At 27.6% G+C, this 14,800-nt stretch overlaps 1 protein-coding gene across 3 annotated transcripts in view; it reads right to left on the reverse strand.

Annotated features, from left to right (window-relative positions):
- Nucleotides 1–14,800, reverse strand: part of LOC111625696 (hepatoma-derived growth factor-related protein 3-like) — a 114,525-nt gene that overhangs the window by 52,911 nt on the left and 46,814 nt on the right. For all 3 annotated transcript variants that reach the window (XM_023368909.1, XM_023368908.1, XM_023368907.1), the window contains exons 3-4: nt 4,098–4,236; nt 3,348–3,491 (exon numbers count right to left, since the gene is read on the reverse strand). In XM_023368909.1, the coding sequence (XP_023224677.1) occupies nt 3,348–3,491; nt 4,098–4,236 (283 nt within the window). The remainder of the gene's footprint in view (nt 1–3,347; nt 3,492–4,097; nt 4,237–14,800) is intronic.

Genomic DNA, 14,800 nt, shown 5'->3' on the forward strand with positions numbered 1-14,800 from the left:
TAACAAGGAGCAACTCCACTACCTTAAGCTGCTTGAAATATACAAGGCAGTATTGAATAAGAAGGCAATCAACTTTAAGCATGACCACACATTCCCTAATCCATGGAAATTTTTCCTTCACCAAGAAAAAATTTCCACAGGTTCATACAGAAACTGTCTCCTCAAATCAGTGACTGCCCAGATCAGAAATATCTCCACCAATCAATGAATGATAACTCTACGCATTCAGATTTTCAAACATCATGGCTCCATTTTCCATTTTTACAGCCTGGTGATGTCCAATGGAATGTGGACAAAAACATTTGACATTTGCATGAGTAAAGAACTTTTGCTGGACTTTAGGCTATCAAGTGAATTGAAATTCTTAAAATTTTCATTTATAAATAAGCCACAAAATGATATACAGTAGAGCGCCGTTTATCCGAAAGTCGGTTATCCGAAAGAATTCCAGTCAGCAAACTTAAATTTTCGCTATTGCTGTGGTGCTGCAATCTTTGGTTATATCTTGGGCTACTCCAATATTTTTTTTTGTTGATGTGTGTGTTTTAGCTGGCAGCACTGGCACTTTTGTGTGGTGTTTTTCTAAGGACTGTATGTGGTGCTGAATCGAACGTTTTTGATACTAGATCAACTTCTAAAGTATATATTTTTTTGGTTTTTATATTTTTCAATATATTTATTTTGTTTGTACAAAATAAAAAAATAATTTTTAACGATACAATAGCCACGATTATTATTTTAAAAAGTTTACGTTAGGCTTAACATCGATGAAAATTCAACGTGAAGCGACACGCAACAGAGAAAAATTTCAACATGGGATAGGTTAATATATTTTTTCGTATATAATCGGTTATCCGAAAAATAAGTTATCCAAACAACTCCAGTCCCCAATTGATTCGGATAAACAACACTCTACTGTATTATTATAGAATTTAATATTTATTTTTAATTGTTCCATTTTATTCATAATTTATTTAAAGGAAAACATTTTATTATTATTAATTATAAATAAATAAATAAAAATTATTAATATTAATAAAAATCATTGGACTTAGTATTTTATTATAATAAAAAACTAAAGTCCAGTGATCTTGTTTTAGGCAAACAATTTAGAGAATATGATATGAATAAAAATTATAAAATAAACATACTGTGATATGAAGTATTTTCTTAGAAATATGACATTTGTCTATTTAAGCAATTCAAACTGTTGCATTATCATCTCAAATTTACTAAAAGTATATATTCTCTCTTTTTTAAACATTTTACAAGATATGGATTATAGTGCATCTGAGCCACCATATTTTACATCAGAATACCCAAGTGCATGCACATTTCTTTTTCATTGTTTGAAATAGGACTACTTGAGAAAAAAGACAAGCAAAAATCAAATGATTTTAGCAAAAGAAAGTTGCAATAAAAAATATTTGAAAGAAAAAAATTCCTATCATCAAACAATAGGAAATATTCTATTTATAAAAATTTCAATAGCTAACAGACTGATAAATATTAAAAACAAAACAAAAATTCAGTCAAACTTCCATATTATAAACTTCTTTGTATAGCAAATTTTTGCACTGTACACCGTTCTTTCAGCCAAAAATATATGTAAAATTGCTTCTAAATAACAAACTTAAATTTCTATATAATGACTTTTTTAAATTTATAGGGACCATCCATCATTAAAACTTGATTACTCCATTTGGGTTGAGGTGGAATTAGGTTCAATTTAAATGTTTTTGTGGATACATTTTGTGCAAAAAATACAGAAAAATCATTTTATGGTCCAGAGAAACACTTCAGCCTTACTGTCATTTATTTCCAGCTGAATTCATTACACTATGCTATTACAAAGTTTTGAGAAACCAGATCAAGGACATTCTGTAAATAAAACAGTACCTCGTAAAGTAAGCAACATATGATCTTGAAAATTGGCATGTGCAGAGACAATACATCACAATATTTTCCAGAATTGTCAAATTCAAAGAATGGCAATTATGTGCGGTGTAATTATGCACGAAAATTGCTGCCTTGTGCATACAGCATAAGGCAGCAATTTTTAATGCGTATCCAAGTACAAAAACATGAAGATATTTCATAAATAGAATTAAAACTTAAAAATTAAAGGAATTTCATGTATGTCTTCATCAGTGATATTGAATATTCAGAATGTTAAAACCTAATGTGGCTACTTTTTTCTAAGAAAAATTAGTATTCTGATGTAGGCTAAATAAGCCTTAATATATGTACTATATATTTTTTTCTCCTGATATATATGTACAATGTATATACACACCAGAACAAATCCATTAACAAAATGAACTGTTCTAAGAAAACACTGAATTCAAATCACATGGTGTAGAAACAAGTTCCATCAACAAAAAGCAGTTTATAGGGCTACAGATATATCAGCATAGGATATTAAATTATTAAATATAGGTTGCATTATATAATTAATACATGCCTAATAACAAAGGAAATATGATAATGGAATAGTCTTATTACAATCTACAATACTGATCAGAAAACATTAAAACATTAGTACAGGTAACCCCTGTATAACACGGCACTTCTATAGCATGGATTCACTCTAACACAGTTCAAGAATTAGGAACATCCCCATATAACACGGATTTACTGTAACACGGTTCGAGCATTTGGTAAAACCCTCGTACAAAATGAAATGTAATAAATTTTCACATACTTAAGTATTAATAGTTCACGAAAATTATTATTTTTGTGAACTATTAGTACTTAAGTATGTAAATTTTCTTTTCTGCCTTCTGTCGATACACGTAATCCTTCTCGAAACTTGTTTCAGCATTGCCAGATCTCAACACTTCTGATTTTGTGTTGCCAGATATTTTTCCTTATTCCATACCTGCTTTATTCTTCATAAGTGCTTAGCACCATATAAGGAAATTTATAAAGATCTTTTAACTAAAAGCAAGCAATCTAAAATAACGTTTTTTGCAAAATGTAGAGCATGGATCTGAATATAATGCAGAAAAATGCTCAGAGGATAAGGATATCTTGCCAAAAAAAAAAACACCCTTGGTTAATAGTGCTTAGTGATGACGAAGAAAACATTGTTTAATTTATATTAATATGTATCGCTTAAGAAAATTTTAATAAAGATATTTATCTTAATTATGAAAATATAATAGCATGTTTTTTAATTTTTGGAACCTAACCACCCTTTTCGTACTAGTTCTTTGTTTCGTATAACACGGCAATTTTTTGGAACATAACTCTCGTGTTATATGGTGGTTACCTGTACATTGATATTATAATAAAATATTTAATTAATAAACTTTTTTTAAATGTTAAACTTAAATATGAATTACATTGTCTTTTGCAGGATGTTCATCAATTACAAGTTTTGCATCATCATCACTATTAGCAGCATCTTCCTCCTCCTCCTCTTCCTCTGCTGCTTCTTCTTCGACTTCTACTTCTTCTTTCTCTTCATTATTTTCAGTTTCTGTCATCTGTTTAAAATCACAAATATTAAAACATCAATATTTCATATCAAAGTAAATATTTCTACTTTAAATTCTTAGAAAAAAATTATTTTTAAGTTTAAAAATAAATATTTTAATTTATCTAATTAGTTTTTTTTTTTAAACTTTAGCTTCATAATCTAAAATAGTAATTGGAAAAGTTCAAAACACAATAAACTAAAAATTTACTTTACATAATTTCTTTAATTGTCTAAATACAAGTAATTCTCAACCAGTATGACATGGACTTTTCATACAGGTAACACCTAAAATTCCAAAGTTATCATTTAACAATGCTAACATTTATTTACTTTTTACTACTATTTCTGCATTTCGTATATATAAAAAAAATTACAAATCTTTAACGACACATTTTGTTTATACATAAGCATCTATGATACAATATTGGTTCATTGGTGCTGTATACCATCAAATCTCTGTGTATAATTAGTTCAAACAGATTGGGAACTACTGCTCTAGACTGTCCATTTGAAACTCTAAAGTTTATTTTTATGTACCAGATGTGAATTTAGTTGATTAAACAATCAAAAAAATAAATAAATAAAGATGTATTCTTTAAACTTAATTACTTACTATATGACTAGGTGGTAATGCTGTCGGATTATTTTCTATTTCCCACAATCCTGTGTTAAAATGTTTCCTCTTATGAGGTTTCCCATACTTTTGTTTGTATTTATCATATGGAAAAAGATCTTTTGATCCTAGAACAGCTCTGGAAATTTAAAAATCAAATAATGATTATCTAAAAATAAATTACATATAAAAAACTAAAAATCAGACAAAAATTAAATTTTATTTTATCCTATCTATTTAAAAATATATATTTAATTCTAAGAACTTTCAAAAAGCTTTATTCAGGAATATATATAAAATGGAATTGCAAAAAGAAAAAAAAAATTATACAAGAACCACATATGAAGAAAGGACTGAAAAACTTAATAGTGAAAAATAAGTTTTTATTAAATGATTACCCATATAACTTACTTAGAAAATGGGAGACAGAATATTTTAAATATCAATATAAAGTTAAAGAACAAAAGAAAATTATGTATTGTGACATCATCACAATGTTGGCTGCAATTTCTAATCACATTACTTTCTCAGTAATTATATATAAAGGGAAGGTATGGCAATTGGTGAAAAAAAATGAATCCCCCAAGATTTTTTAATTTTTGGACTTGAGACCTTGAAATGTTGAGAAATGCAAAAAATTTTAGAGGTATTTTCTGTATGTATGGATGTTAGTTTGTGCAGGGAGCACAATTTTGTTCACCCTCTTTAAAACTAATAACTTCCATGTTTTTTGTCAAAAATTGCTAAAATTTTGCAAGGAGGTTTGTGTATTGAGGATTGACACTATTAAATTTTGATAAGTAAAGGGTCATGTGTATCTCCAATAGGGTCACACTTAATGATAATTTTACTTGTTATTAGCATTTACAATTTTTTTATAAAACCCATCCCCACCCTCAAAATTAAGCTTTTTTGCCATTTTACAATAGTTAAAAACATAAAAAGTTTTTAAAACAAAATATCACAACAAACAGTATCACCAAAAATTGTTGGAAAAGTTAAACAACTCACTGCTGGATTTTTTAAATTTAAAATATATGTTCTTGATTTTAGTAGTGTCTTGTTTCTGTACATCATACTGTTCCTGATAACATTAAAGTCATGCCAGTCATTTAACTTCGTTTTGGAGAAAAATTTTGAATTGAAATAATGAGACTTTCAGTCCAGACTGAAAGTTCATACATACTTAATCAGGGCCTCCTGCTCCTATGTTTTCCATATCCGGTCTCAACATTCATCTGTCTAATTCCATTCTCAAGATTAAGGAAGGACAGACAGATGGACAACAATAGGAATTTATAGGTCTACAATTTTTTTCAAATTGCAGCCTAACAAGTAGAGAAATATGCCTTTCCATATGTTAAAAATATTCTGAAAGTTGTACTAGAAAATTAAAAAAAATTATTTTGGCATATATAAACATCTCTAAACCTGATATATTTGTAATAAGCCAAACAACTAGCAAATAACATCAGGCTACTTTTCCACAATTATATTTAATTAATTTCTAAATAATTTGTCTTAGAGAGAGGCATTAGGCACAATCTCTTATTCAATTTAATAATTATAATTACATTAAATAATTTAGAATATTCTGAAAGAAAAGAATTGACCCAGAGCAGGACTTGAACCCACAACTCCTCTTACTGTGCAAATGTGTTGCCAGTTATGCTACCTGAGCCTCCAAGTCCAATCTCCACAAGAGAAGATCAGACTGCAGGCTTGAGTATCATAAGTGAGGAAGTTGCAGGTTTAAGTTCTGTTGTGAACTGATTCTTTTCTTCCAGAATATTCTAAATTATTTAATCTATATATATAAAAATGAATGTGTGTGTGTGTGTGTGTGTGTGTGTGTGTGTGTGTGTCCTTCATGCATTACCACACCGTTTATCCGATTGCCGTGAAACTTTGGGAAGTTGTTTAATATACTCCGGCGAAGGTTTGTGGCATAGTACGATTGCCATAAAACTTTGGAAAGTTTTTTTAATTTTTTAATACACTCCCGCGAAGTACATTTATCCTACGATAGATGGCGCGCGTTTACACGAGCATTCGCGCACAGTGTGTTCGATCGATTTCAAATTGTGAAGACCATTTCCCCCCTTCAAAAAATATCTCTATATATGCATTTGTGAACTGTTATTTACGATATTTGTAATAATTTTTGTTTAATCACTTTATTTCAACTTTTTTTTGCTAATTATGTATTCGCTCGAACTTCGTTAAAACCTTAACTGTACCCCGAACAACAACCGAAGTTGTAGGAAGAAATTCGCGTATTTTACCGATCTAGGTATCCCCCTTTTCCAAATTTTAATATCGACTCAAAATAATTTAAAAAGACAAATTACAATAAAACGGTTTATTATCCAACTATCAGAAATTTCACAACATGCCAAGGAAGAGAGGAAGGAGCAATTAAATAATTAAAATTATAAAGGATTTAAAAAATATATATAAAAATGGGGAATATCGCACTTCTGACAATCGCTGCAAGTGTGTGGGCTAAATTTGGAGAATCCGTGCTTCTCGCATGGACAACTGTATGTGGCCAGCTCACGCGTCGGAAAACCTTCTGATTTATTCGTGTACGCACCAGACGGAAAAACAAAAAATATTGTGTATCCACAAACACTCCAATAAATAAATAGAATTGAAACGACACTTTGAAATGTTTTCCCGATGAAAATGAATAATAATAACAAGTTTCAATAAAAATGATAAAATGTAAATTTAATTTTATCATAACCAGTTTGCTTGAATTTCGTTTCTTCTGAGTTTGCAGCAATGTGCGACGGGTAAGCTAGTGTAATTATAATTATTAAATTTAATAAGTGATGGAGCCTAATGCCTCACTCCAGGTCAAATTATTTAGAAATTAATTAAATTTAATCACGGAAAAGTAGCCCGATATTATCTAATAGTTGTTCAGTTTATTGTAAATTATTTTGGCACCAATAATGAAAAATAAATTAAGTAAAATTTATATATATAAAAAAGTAAAAATTAATATTTTTCAGAAATCAGAAGTTATTTATGAAATTAAATGCATGTGTCAAGAACAGAAAACATATATAGACAAAAAAGGTTGAAAAACAGAATTAAACAACACCTGACAGTGATTAGATTGAAATATGTAAATTTGCCATGGTAAATGAAAATAATTGTAATATAGAAATTTCAAAAATTAATATAGTGGATAAAGAAAGCAATATCTATAAAAGAAAATTTAGAGCATCAGGTAATAATTAAAACTAAATTAAATAAAATGTAAATGGCAATATACAAATTTTCATGGGTTGGTATGACGTTATTAAAGTGGTTGATAATGCATGACTAAATTGTATCTCTGTACTCTGGTGTGGTAAAAAACATGTTCACATTGTACCACTTGTTCTCTGTGTATCTATTTCAACTACTGAAGAGGAACTGTGGAAAAACACATTTTGAAATGCATTTAGTATAAGCAAATCTCTTCTGTTATAAAAAAAAATCAAGTGGTTTTTTAAAAGTATATTCCTTTTTGAAGGTTTTTAGAATTAAATACATATTTTAATAAATCTCCCATAATATACAAAAAAAAAAAAAAAATATCTATCTATTGTTATTTAATATAAAGTGCTTAACTATACTGCTAAACTTGATGTAGACATATGATTTTAATTATTGAATAGATAATATGTATAATCAACTCCAAAGTTTAAAAAAAATTACATAATTTCAAAATCGACCGACTTTAGTAGGAGCTGAAAAATTATGACAATTCCAATGTTTTTGGAATTGTAATAAAGACTCTGTCTAAAGCTTAAACAACAAATTTAATGTTACTTTTTAAAAATACTTTTTAAATCAAAAGCATAAAAAAGACAAACCAATATCCATACAGAAAACTTTTGTAAGGTACATCAAATTATAAAAAAAATAAAACAATTTTATTTTTAAATATCAATTATATTAAATTATGTACCAGTACATATATTTAAATCATCAAACTGATTAAAATTATTATCCAAGATAAATAATAAATCATGACTTACAAATTTATTCAACTAATTATCTTGAAATGTCCTTAAAAAAAAATTTAGTTAAAAACAATAAAATCGACAAATTAATTGCTACATCTTTTTTGCATTCATTTATTTTCATAAAGATAATATTTATATCATCTTTATTGGGAATATCATTTCTTATTGACCTTCCATCAAACTAAACTTATGGCATTTCTTTTTAAGTTATCTGATTTCATTTTCTGGGTCTCAACTTTTGATCCTTCTATTATTCATTATTTAGACTTACAGAATATTAAACAAGAATATTCTCAATATTTTGCTATTTCCAATTATATCTTTACTCCTTGTATTTTTATTTTCTAAATGTTCCTAAAAATTTTTATTAACATGTCTATTTACTATTTTAATACATTTCATATTTTAGTTTGTTGTATTTATGTCTGTAGTTTCACACACTTGCAAAATTGCAAGTGTGTAAAACTACACCAGTGTTCCTTCATTGTATTCTTAATGTGTAAGTTTAAACCTGGTGAAGAACTATAAACTAGCTTGAAGGCATTAGCAAAAGTTCATTGCTAGATATCTAAAAAGGTGTTCTATTCATTCTTTACAGTGACATTAAATGCATTACATGCCAATTAAATACAAGTTTACATTAAAAACAAAAAAAGTAAAAGTATAGTGAATGCAAACTATATTAATCTTCTTTTAAAAAAACAATTTCATTAGTATCATTCTCACTGGATCATGCTTGCAAGATTCAGCATTTACTTCCAATACGTATCTTTTTTACCACATTTCTAAGCTTTCATGCAGGAAAACCTTGCTATTAGATGTAATTTTCTAACATTTCTATTATTTTTTGTGAATCTCTACTGTTGATTTGCTAGCTGTTTAAAAAAATTGGAAAATTCCAACATTCTATTTTATTGGAAGATTGTGTTACAGAATTTGAGCTTGTTTAACCCTTCACAGGGCAAACTTGTGGCAAATTGGCAACTAAATTTCAGGAATCAGGTTAAATTTTCATGCTCCTAATTGAGATCTATTCTTCCTGTATTTAATCAACAAGATAGCATTATGTATTAAAAGAGACAAGAGACAAAATAGGCAGCAGCATTTTGATATTGCTGAGAGTAAAAAACTGAAATCAACTTTAGAGAGCTGGAAACTTTAAAGCATGTACTGTCCAAAAACATTTACTTAAAAAAATCTACTGAAAGTTGCATGTATAGTAGAAGTAAATAATATAAAAGCACCATACACAGTTTTTTTTTCATTGCTGTAGTAAGAGACCAACTTTGTATGCAGATTTTTAAGCTTGCACAAACATATATATGTAAAAAATTAATCCATTAGATAAGAAAGCTTAATTATTTTATGTTTTTTTACATTACATAATTTTAAATCCTTTTATAGCTCTAGAATTGTCTGAATGACATTTAAGAATTCTAAATTTAAAATATCCATTTGTATCTCCTAAAACTAATTAATTAGTTTATCTTTACTGGAGCTTAAATTTTGATGCAGTGTTTTCTGTTTTGGTATTACAATAGAGCATCGACTATCTGACTCAATTGGGGACTGGGGCTGGTCGGATAACCGAAAAGTATGAAAAAATCCATTATTAGTATAGTATATTAGTATATCCCATGTAATTAGTATAATTGCTATTAACCAATTTCGCATTGAATTTTCATCGATGTTAAGCCTAACAATTTTTTAAAAATAATCTTGGCTATTGTATCGTTAAAAATTATTTTTAAATTATTTTATTGCTCACAAAACAAACAACCACTCATGATTAGAAAATTAAGTCTCGTTTAAATACTGGCCGCCCTTTAATGGTCGAGCTGTGTTGCCAGCTAAAACATGCAAAAATTTAACAAAAATAATATTAAAATAACCAAGACATAGCCAAATATTGTAGTGCCACATCACTAGCGGAAATTTGAAATTTGTCAACTGGAATGGTGGGTTAACCGATGAGATGGTTAATCGGGGGACGGATAATCGATGCTCTACTGTATTTGATAGACATCTAAGACAGTCTCATCTATGTTAAAAACTTGTTTAGATATATCTTCACTGATTATCACTCTCAGCTCTTCTCAAAAAATGTTCATTAACTGTTATATCCACATTGGCTGCTTTGCCCTTTAATGAAACGCTATGTAAATTTGTGAAAGCCTTGAATTGCTCAAACCAGCTACAGCTAACTTCAAATGTTTCCTCCTTATCAGTACCATTAGAAACTGCACTATCTTGTGAAGTTAGTGTACTTACAATCAAACAAACAATTTTGTCTTTGTCTACTTTACCATTGTATATAATGGAACAGGAAATTCTAAATTCTTAGTATAACAAATTTCTCCCTATATCAAACAAATGCAGTACACAAACACCAAGGCCTCACTTTATGTTGTTTTTCAGTTTGTGTCATTAAATAATTTGTATCAAAATTTTGTTTTGAATTTGTAATATTTCTGTTTACATCATGTGATATTGCTAGCAATCACTGATTCATAACTAGGCAACATTGAGCACTATGCAGACTAGCCTTTCCTGAACACTCCCTTAATTAATGTATATATGGATGATATTAATGACATAAAATAGCATTATTTGTTTATTTCTCTGAAATATGATTTTGTAATTTTTCAAATCTGTGTTTTAGACAGCTTATAATAAAATTTTAATGTTAGGTAAGTTTATAATGCTTTTGTACTTTTGTTTATAATGCTTTTTATACTTGTAATACTTGTACTACTTTGTTTATACTTGTAATACTTTTATACTTGTCCATATGTTTGTGTACTGCATTTGTTTGATATAGGGAGAAATTTGTTATAGGAAGAATTTAGAATTTCCTGTTCCATTATATACAATGGTAAAGTAGACAAAGACAAAATTGTTTGTTTGATTGTAAGTGCACTAACTTCACAAGATAGTGCAGTTTCTAATGGTACTGATAAGGAGGAAACATTTGAAGTTAGCTGTAGCTGGTTTGAGCAATTCAAGGCTTTCACAAATTTACATAGCATTTCATTAAAGGGCTAATCTCTAATTTTTTCAGTCATATTTAACCAACCTTTTTCAGGATAAACTTACAAAACAAACAACGGTTGAGTTTGAATAAAACGAAAAATTAATACATGCCAATAATAATTTAAGAGTTAGCACTATGCCTTAAAAGTTACAAAAATGCAATGTATAAACTCAAAAACAAAACACACACAAACTCAAAAATAAACAAAAATATAAATGTGTGTAAAATATTTTTGAGATACATTTTGTTTTTGAGTTTGTTCATTGTATTTTTGTAACTTATAAGGTCCGGAGCTAACATTTAAATTATTTATTCTGCAATGTTTTAAATTTTTTGTTCTATTCAAACACAATCATCGTTTATTTTGTAAGTTTATCCTGAATATCATCGGTTAAATACAGCCAAAAACATAAGAAATTAAAAAGGGTATTGTAATTTTTAAGGTTTTTTGGAGTGTTTTTCTATTCAGTATTGAATTTCTAATTTAATTTCCAATGTAATACTCTTCCTCAACTTTTTGATAATTCTACCAGATGTGCACTTTTCACTAGTGACTATGTTAAGCTTAAACAAAAATGCTCAATAAAAGAAAAAAATTGATTATGGTGCATTCTGGCTTCTCAGATTTAGCCAAAACACTAATTTCATGTTGTGGCACTTTCAAAAATGTGCACAATACATTTTTACATATTCAATAATATCACAAAGCAAAATTTCAAAAAATTGTTATTGCAAGAAAGATGTAACAAGTATAAAAAGCATTATAAACAAAAGTACAAAAGCATTATAAACTTACTTAATATTATAATTTTATTATAAGCTGTCTATAACACAGATTTGAAAAATTACAAAATCATATTTCAGAGAAATAAACAAATAATGCTATTTTATGTCATTAATATCATCCATATATATGTTAATTAAGGGCATGTTCAGGGAAGGCTAGTCTGCATAGTGCTCAATGTCACCTACTTATGAATCAGTGATTGCTAGCAATATCACATGATGTAAATAGAAATTTTACAAATTAAAAACAAAATTTTGATACAAATTACACAAACTGAAAAACAACATAAAGTGAGGCCTTGGTGTATGTTAATTTTACAATTCATTATGATTTTTAAAAATAACCCATTATTTCCTTTTGTTTTTGACTGGAGCATTTAATTGCAAATAAATAAAATTGTTTCAGATTAAGTGTAGTGTAGGAAAACAGATTCTTCATACTAAAAGTTTAAATGTATGACCTTTAAGTAGAGTACTATAATGTTGAGCTGGAATTTAAAAGATGTATTTGTTACTGTTATTAATAGATTAAGTGGCATTTAAATTAGCAAGAATGCAATGTATATCAATTTTAGACAATTATATAACCATAATTGTTATTTATTACCAATATAATCAGAAGTGCTTACAATGGTAACACAATTATGTGTAATCCAAATTTAAATATTAAGTAATTAAACTTTAGCCTGAAGATGTCTGACATTACTATTTAATAATTAAGATTGTTCAGATTGTTAAATTTTTCATATTGATCTAGTCAAAATTCAAATATATAGCATTATTTGTTTATTTCTCTGAAATATGATTTTGTAATTTTTCAAATCTGTGTTTTAGACAGCTTATAATAAAATTTTAATGTTAGGTAAGTTTATAATGCTTTTGTACTTTTGTTTATAATGCTTTTTATACTTGTAATACTTGTACTACTTTGTTTATACTTGTAATACTTTTATACTTGTCCATATGTTTGTGTACTGCATTTGTTTGATATAGGGAGAAATTTGTTATAGGAAGAATTTAGAATTTCCTGTTCCATTATATACAATGGTAAAGTAGACAAAGACAAAATTGTTTGTTTGATTGTAAGTGCACTAACTTCACAAGATAGTGCAGTTTCTAATGGTACTGATAAGGAGGAAACATTTGAAGTTAGCTGTAGCTGGTTTGAGCAATTCAAGGCTTTCACAAATTTACATAGCATTTCATTAAAGGGCTAATCTCTAATTTTTTCAGTCATATTTAACCAACCTTTTTCAGGATAAACTTACAAAACAAACAACGGTTGAGTTTGAATAAAACGAAAAATTAATACATGCCAATAATAATTTAAGAGTTAGCACTATGCCTTAAAAGTTACAAAAATGCAATGTATAAACTCAAAAACAAAACACACACAAACTCAAAAATAAACAAAAATATAAATGTGTGTAAAATATTTTTGAGATACATTTTGTTTTTGAGTTTGTTCATTGTATTTTTGTAACTTATAAGGTCCGGAGCTAACATTTAAATTATTTATTCTGCAATGTTTTAAATTTTTTGTTCTATTCAAACACAATCATCGTTTATTTTGTAAGTTTATCCTGAATATCATCGGTTAAATACAGCCAAAAACATAAGAAATTAAAAAGGGTATTGTAATTTTTAAGGTTTTTTGGAGTGTTTTTCTATTCAGTATTGAATTTCTAATTTAATTTCCAATGTAATACTCTTCCTCAACTTTTTGATAATTCTACCAGATGTGCACTTTTCACTAGTGACTATGTTAAGCTTAAACAAAAATGCTCAATAAAAGAAAAAAATTGATTATGGTGCATTCTGGCTTCTCAGATTTAGCCAAAACACTAATTTCATGTTGTGGCACTTTCAAAAATGTGCACAATACATTTTTACATATTCAATAATATCACAAAGCAAAATTTCAAAAAATTGTTATTGCAAGAAAGATGTAACAAGTATAAAAAGCATTATAAACAAAAGTACAAAAGCATTATAAACTTACTTAATATTATAATTTTATTATAAGCTGTCTATAACACAGATTTGAAAAATTACAAAATCATATTTCAGAGAAATAAACAAATAATGCTATTTTATGTCATTAATATCATCCATATATATGTTAATTAAGGGCATGTTCAGGGAAGGCTAGTCTGCATAGTGCTCAATGTCACCTACTTATGAATCAGTGATTGCTAGCAATATCACATGATGTAAATAGAAATTTTACAAATTAAAAACAAAATTTTGATACAAATTACACAAACTGAAAAACAACATAAAGTGAGGCCTTGGTGTATGTTAATTTTACAATTCATTATGATTTTTAAAAATAACCCATTATTTCCTTTTGTTTTTGACTGGAGCATTTAATTGCAAATAAATAAAATTGTTTCAGATTAAGTGTAGTGTAGGAAAACAGATTCTTCATACTAAAAGTTTAAATGTATGACCTTTAAGTAGAGTACTATAATGTTGAGCTGGAATTTAAAAGATGTATTTGTTACTGTTATTAATAGATTAAGTGGCATTTAAATTAGCAAGAATGCAATGTATATCAATTTTAGACAATTATATAACCATAATTGTTATTTATTACCAATATAATCAGAAGTGCTTACAATGGTAACACAATTATGTGTAATCCAAATTTAAATATTAAGTAATTAAACTTTAGCCTGAAGATGTCTGACATTACTATTTAATAATTAAGATTGTTCAGATTGTTAAATTTTTCATATTGATCTAGTCAAAATTCAAATATATTTATAAATACTAAGCCAAACGATTGCCATAATTAATTGAGCTAATATTATGCTATAATTAATAATTAGAAACTAAGTAATGTTTATATATAT

Source organism: Centruroides sculpturatus, unplaced genomic scaffold (assembly GCF_000671375.1).
Source record: "Centruroides sculpturatus isolate CEXI.00-Female unplaced genomic scaffold, Cexi_2.0 scaffold78, whole genome shotgun sequence".
In the NCBI taxonomy this organism is placed as follows: Eukaryota; Metazoa; Arthropoda; class Arachnida; order Scorpiones; family Buthidae; genus Centruroides; species Centruroides sculpturatus.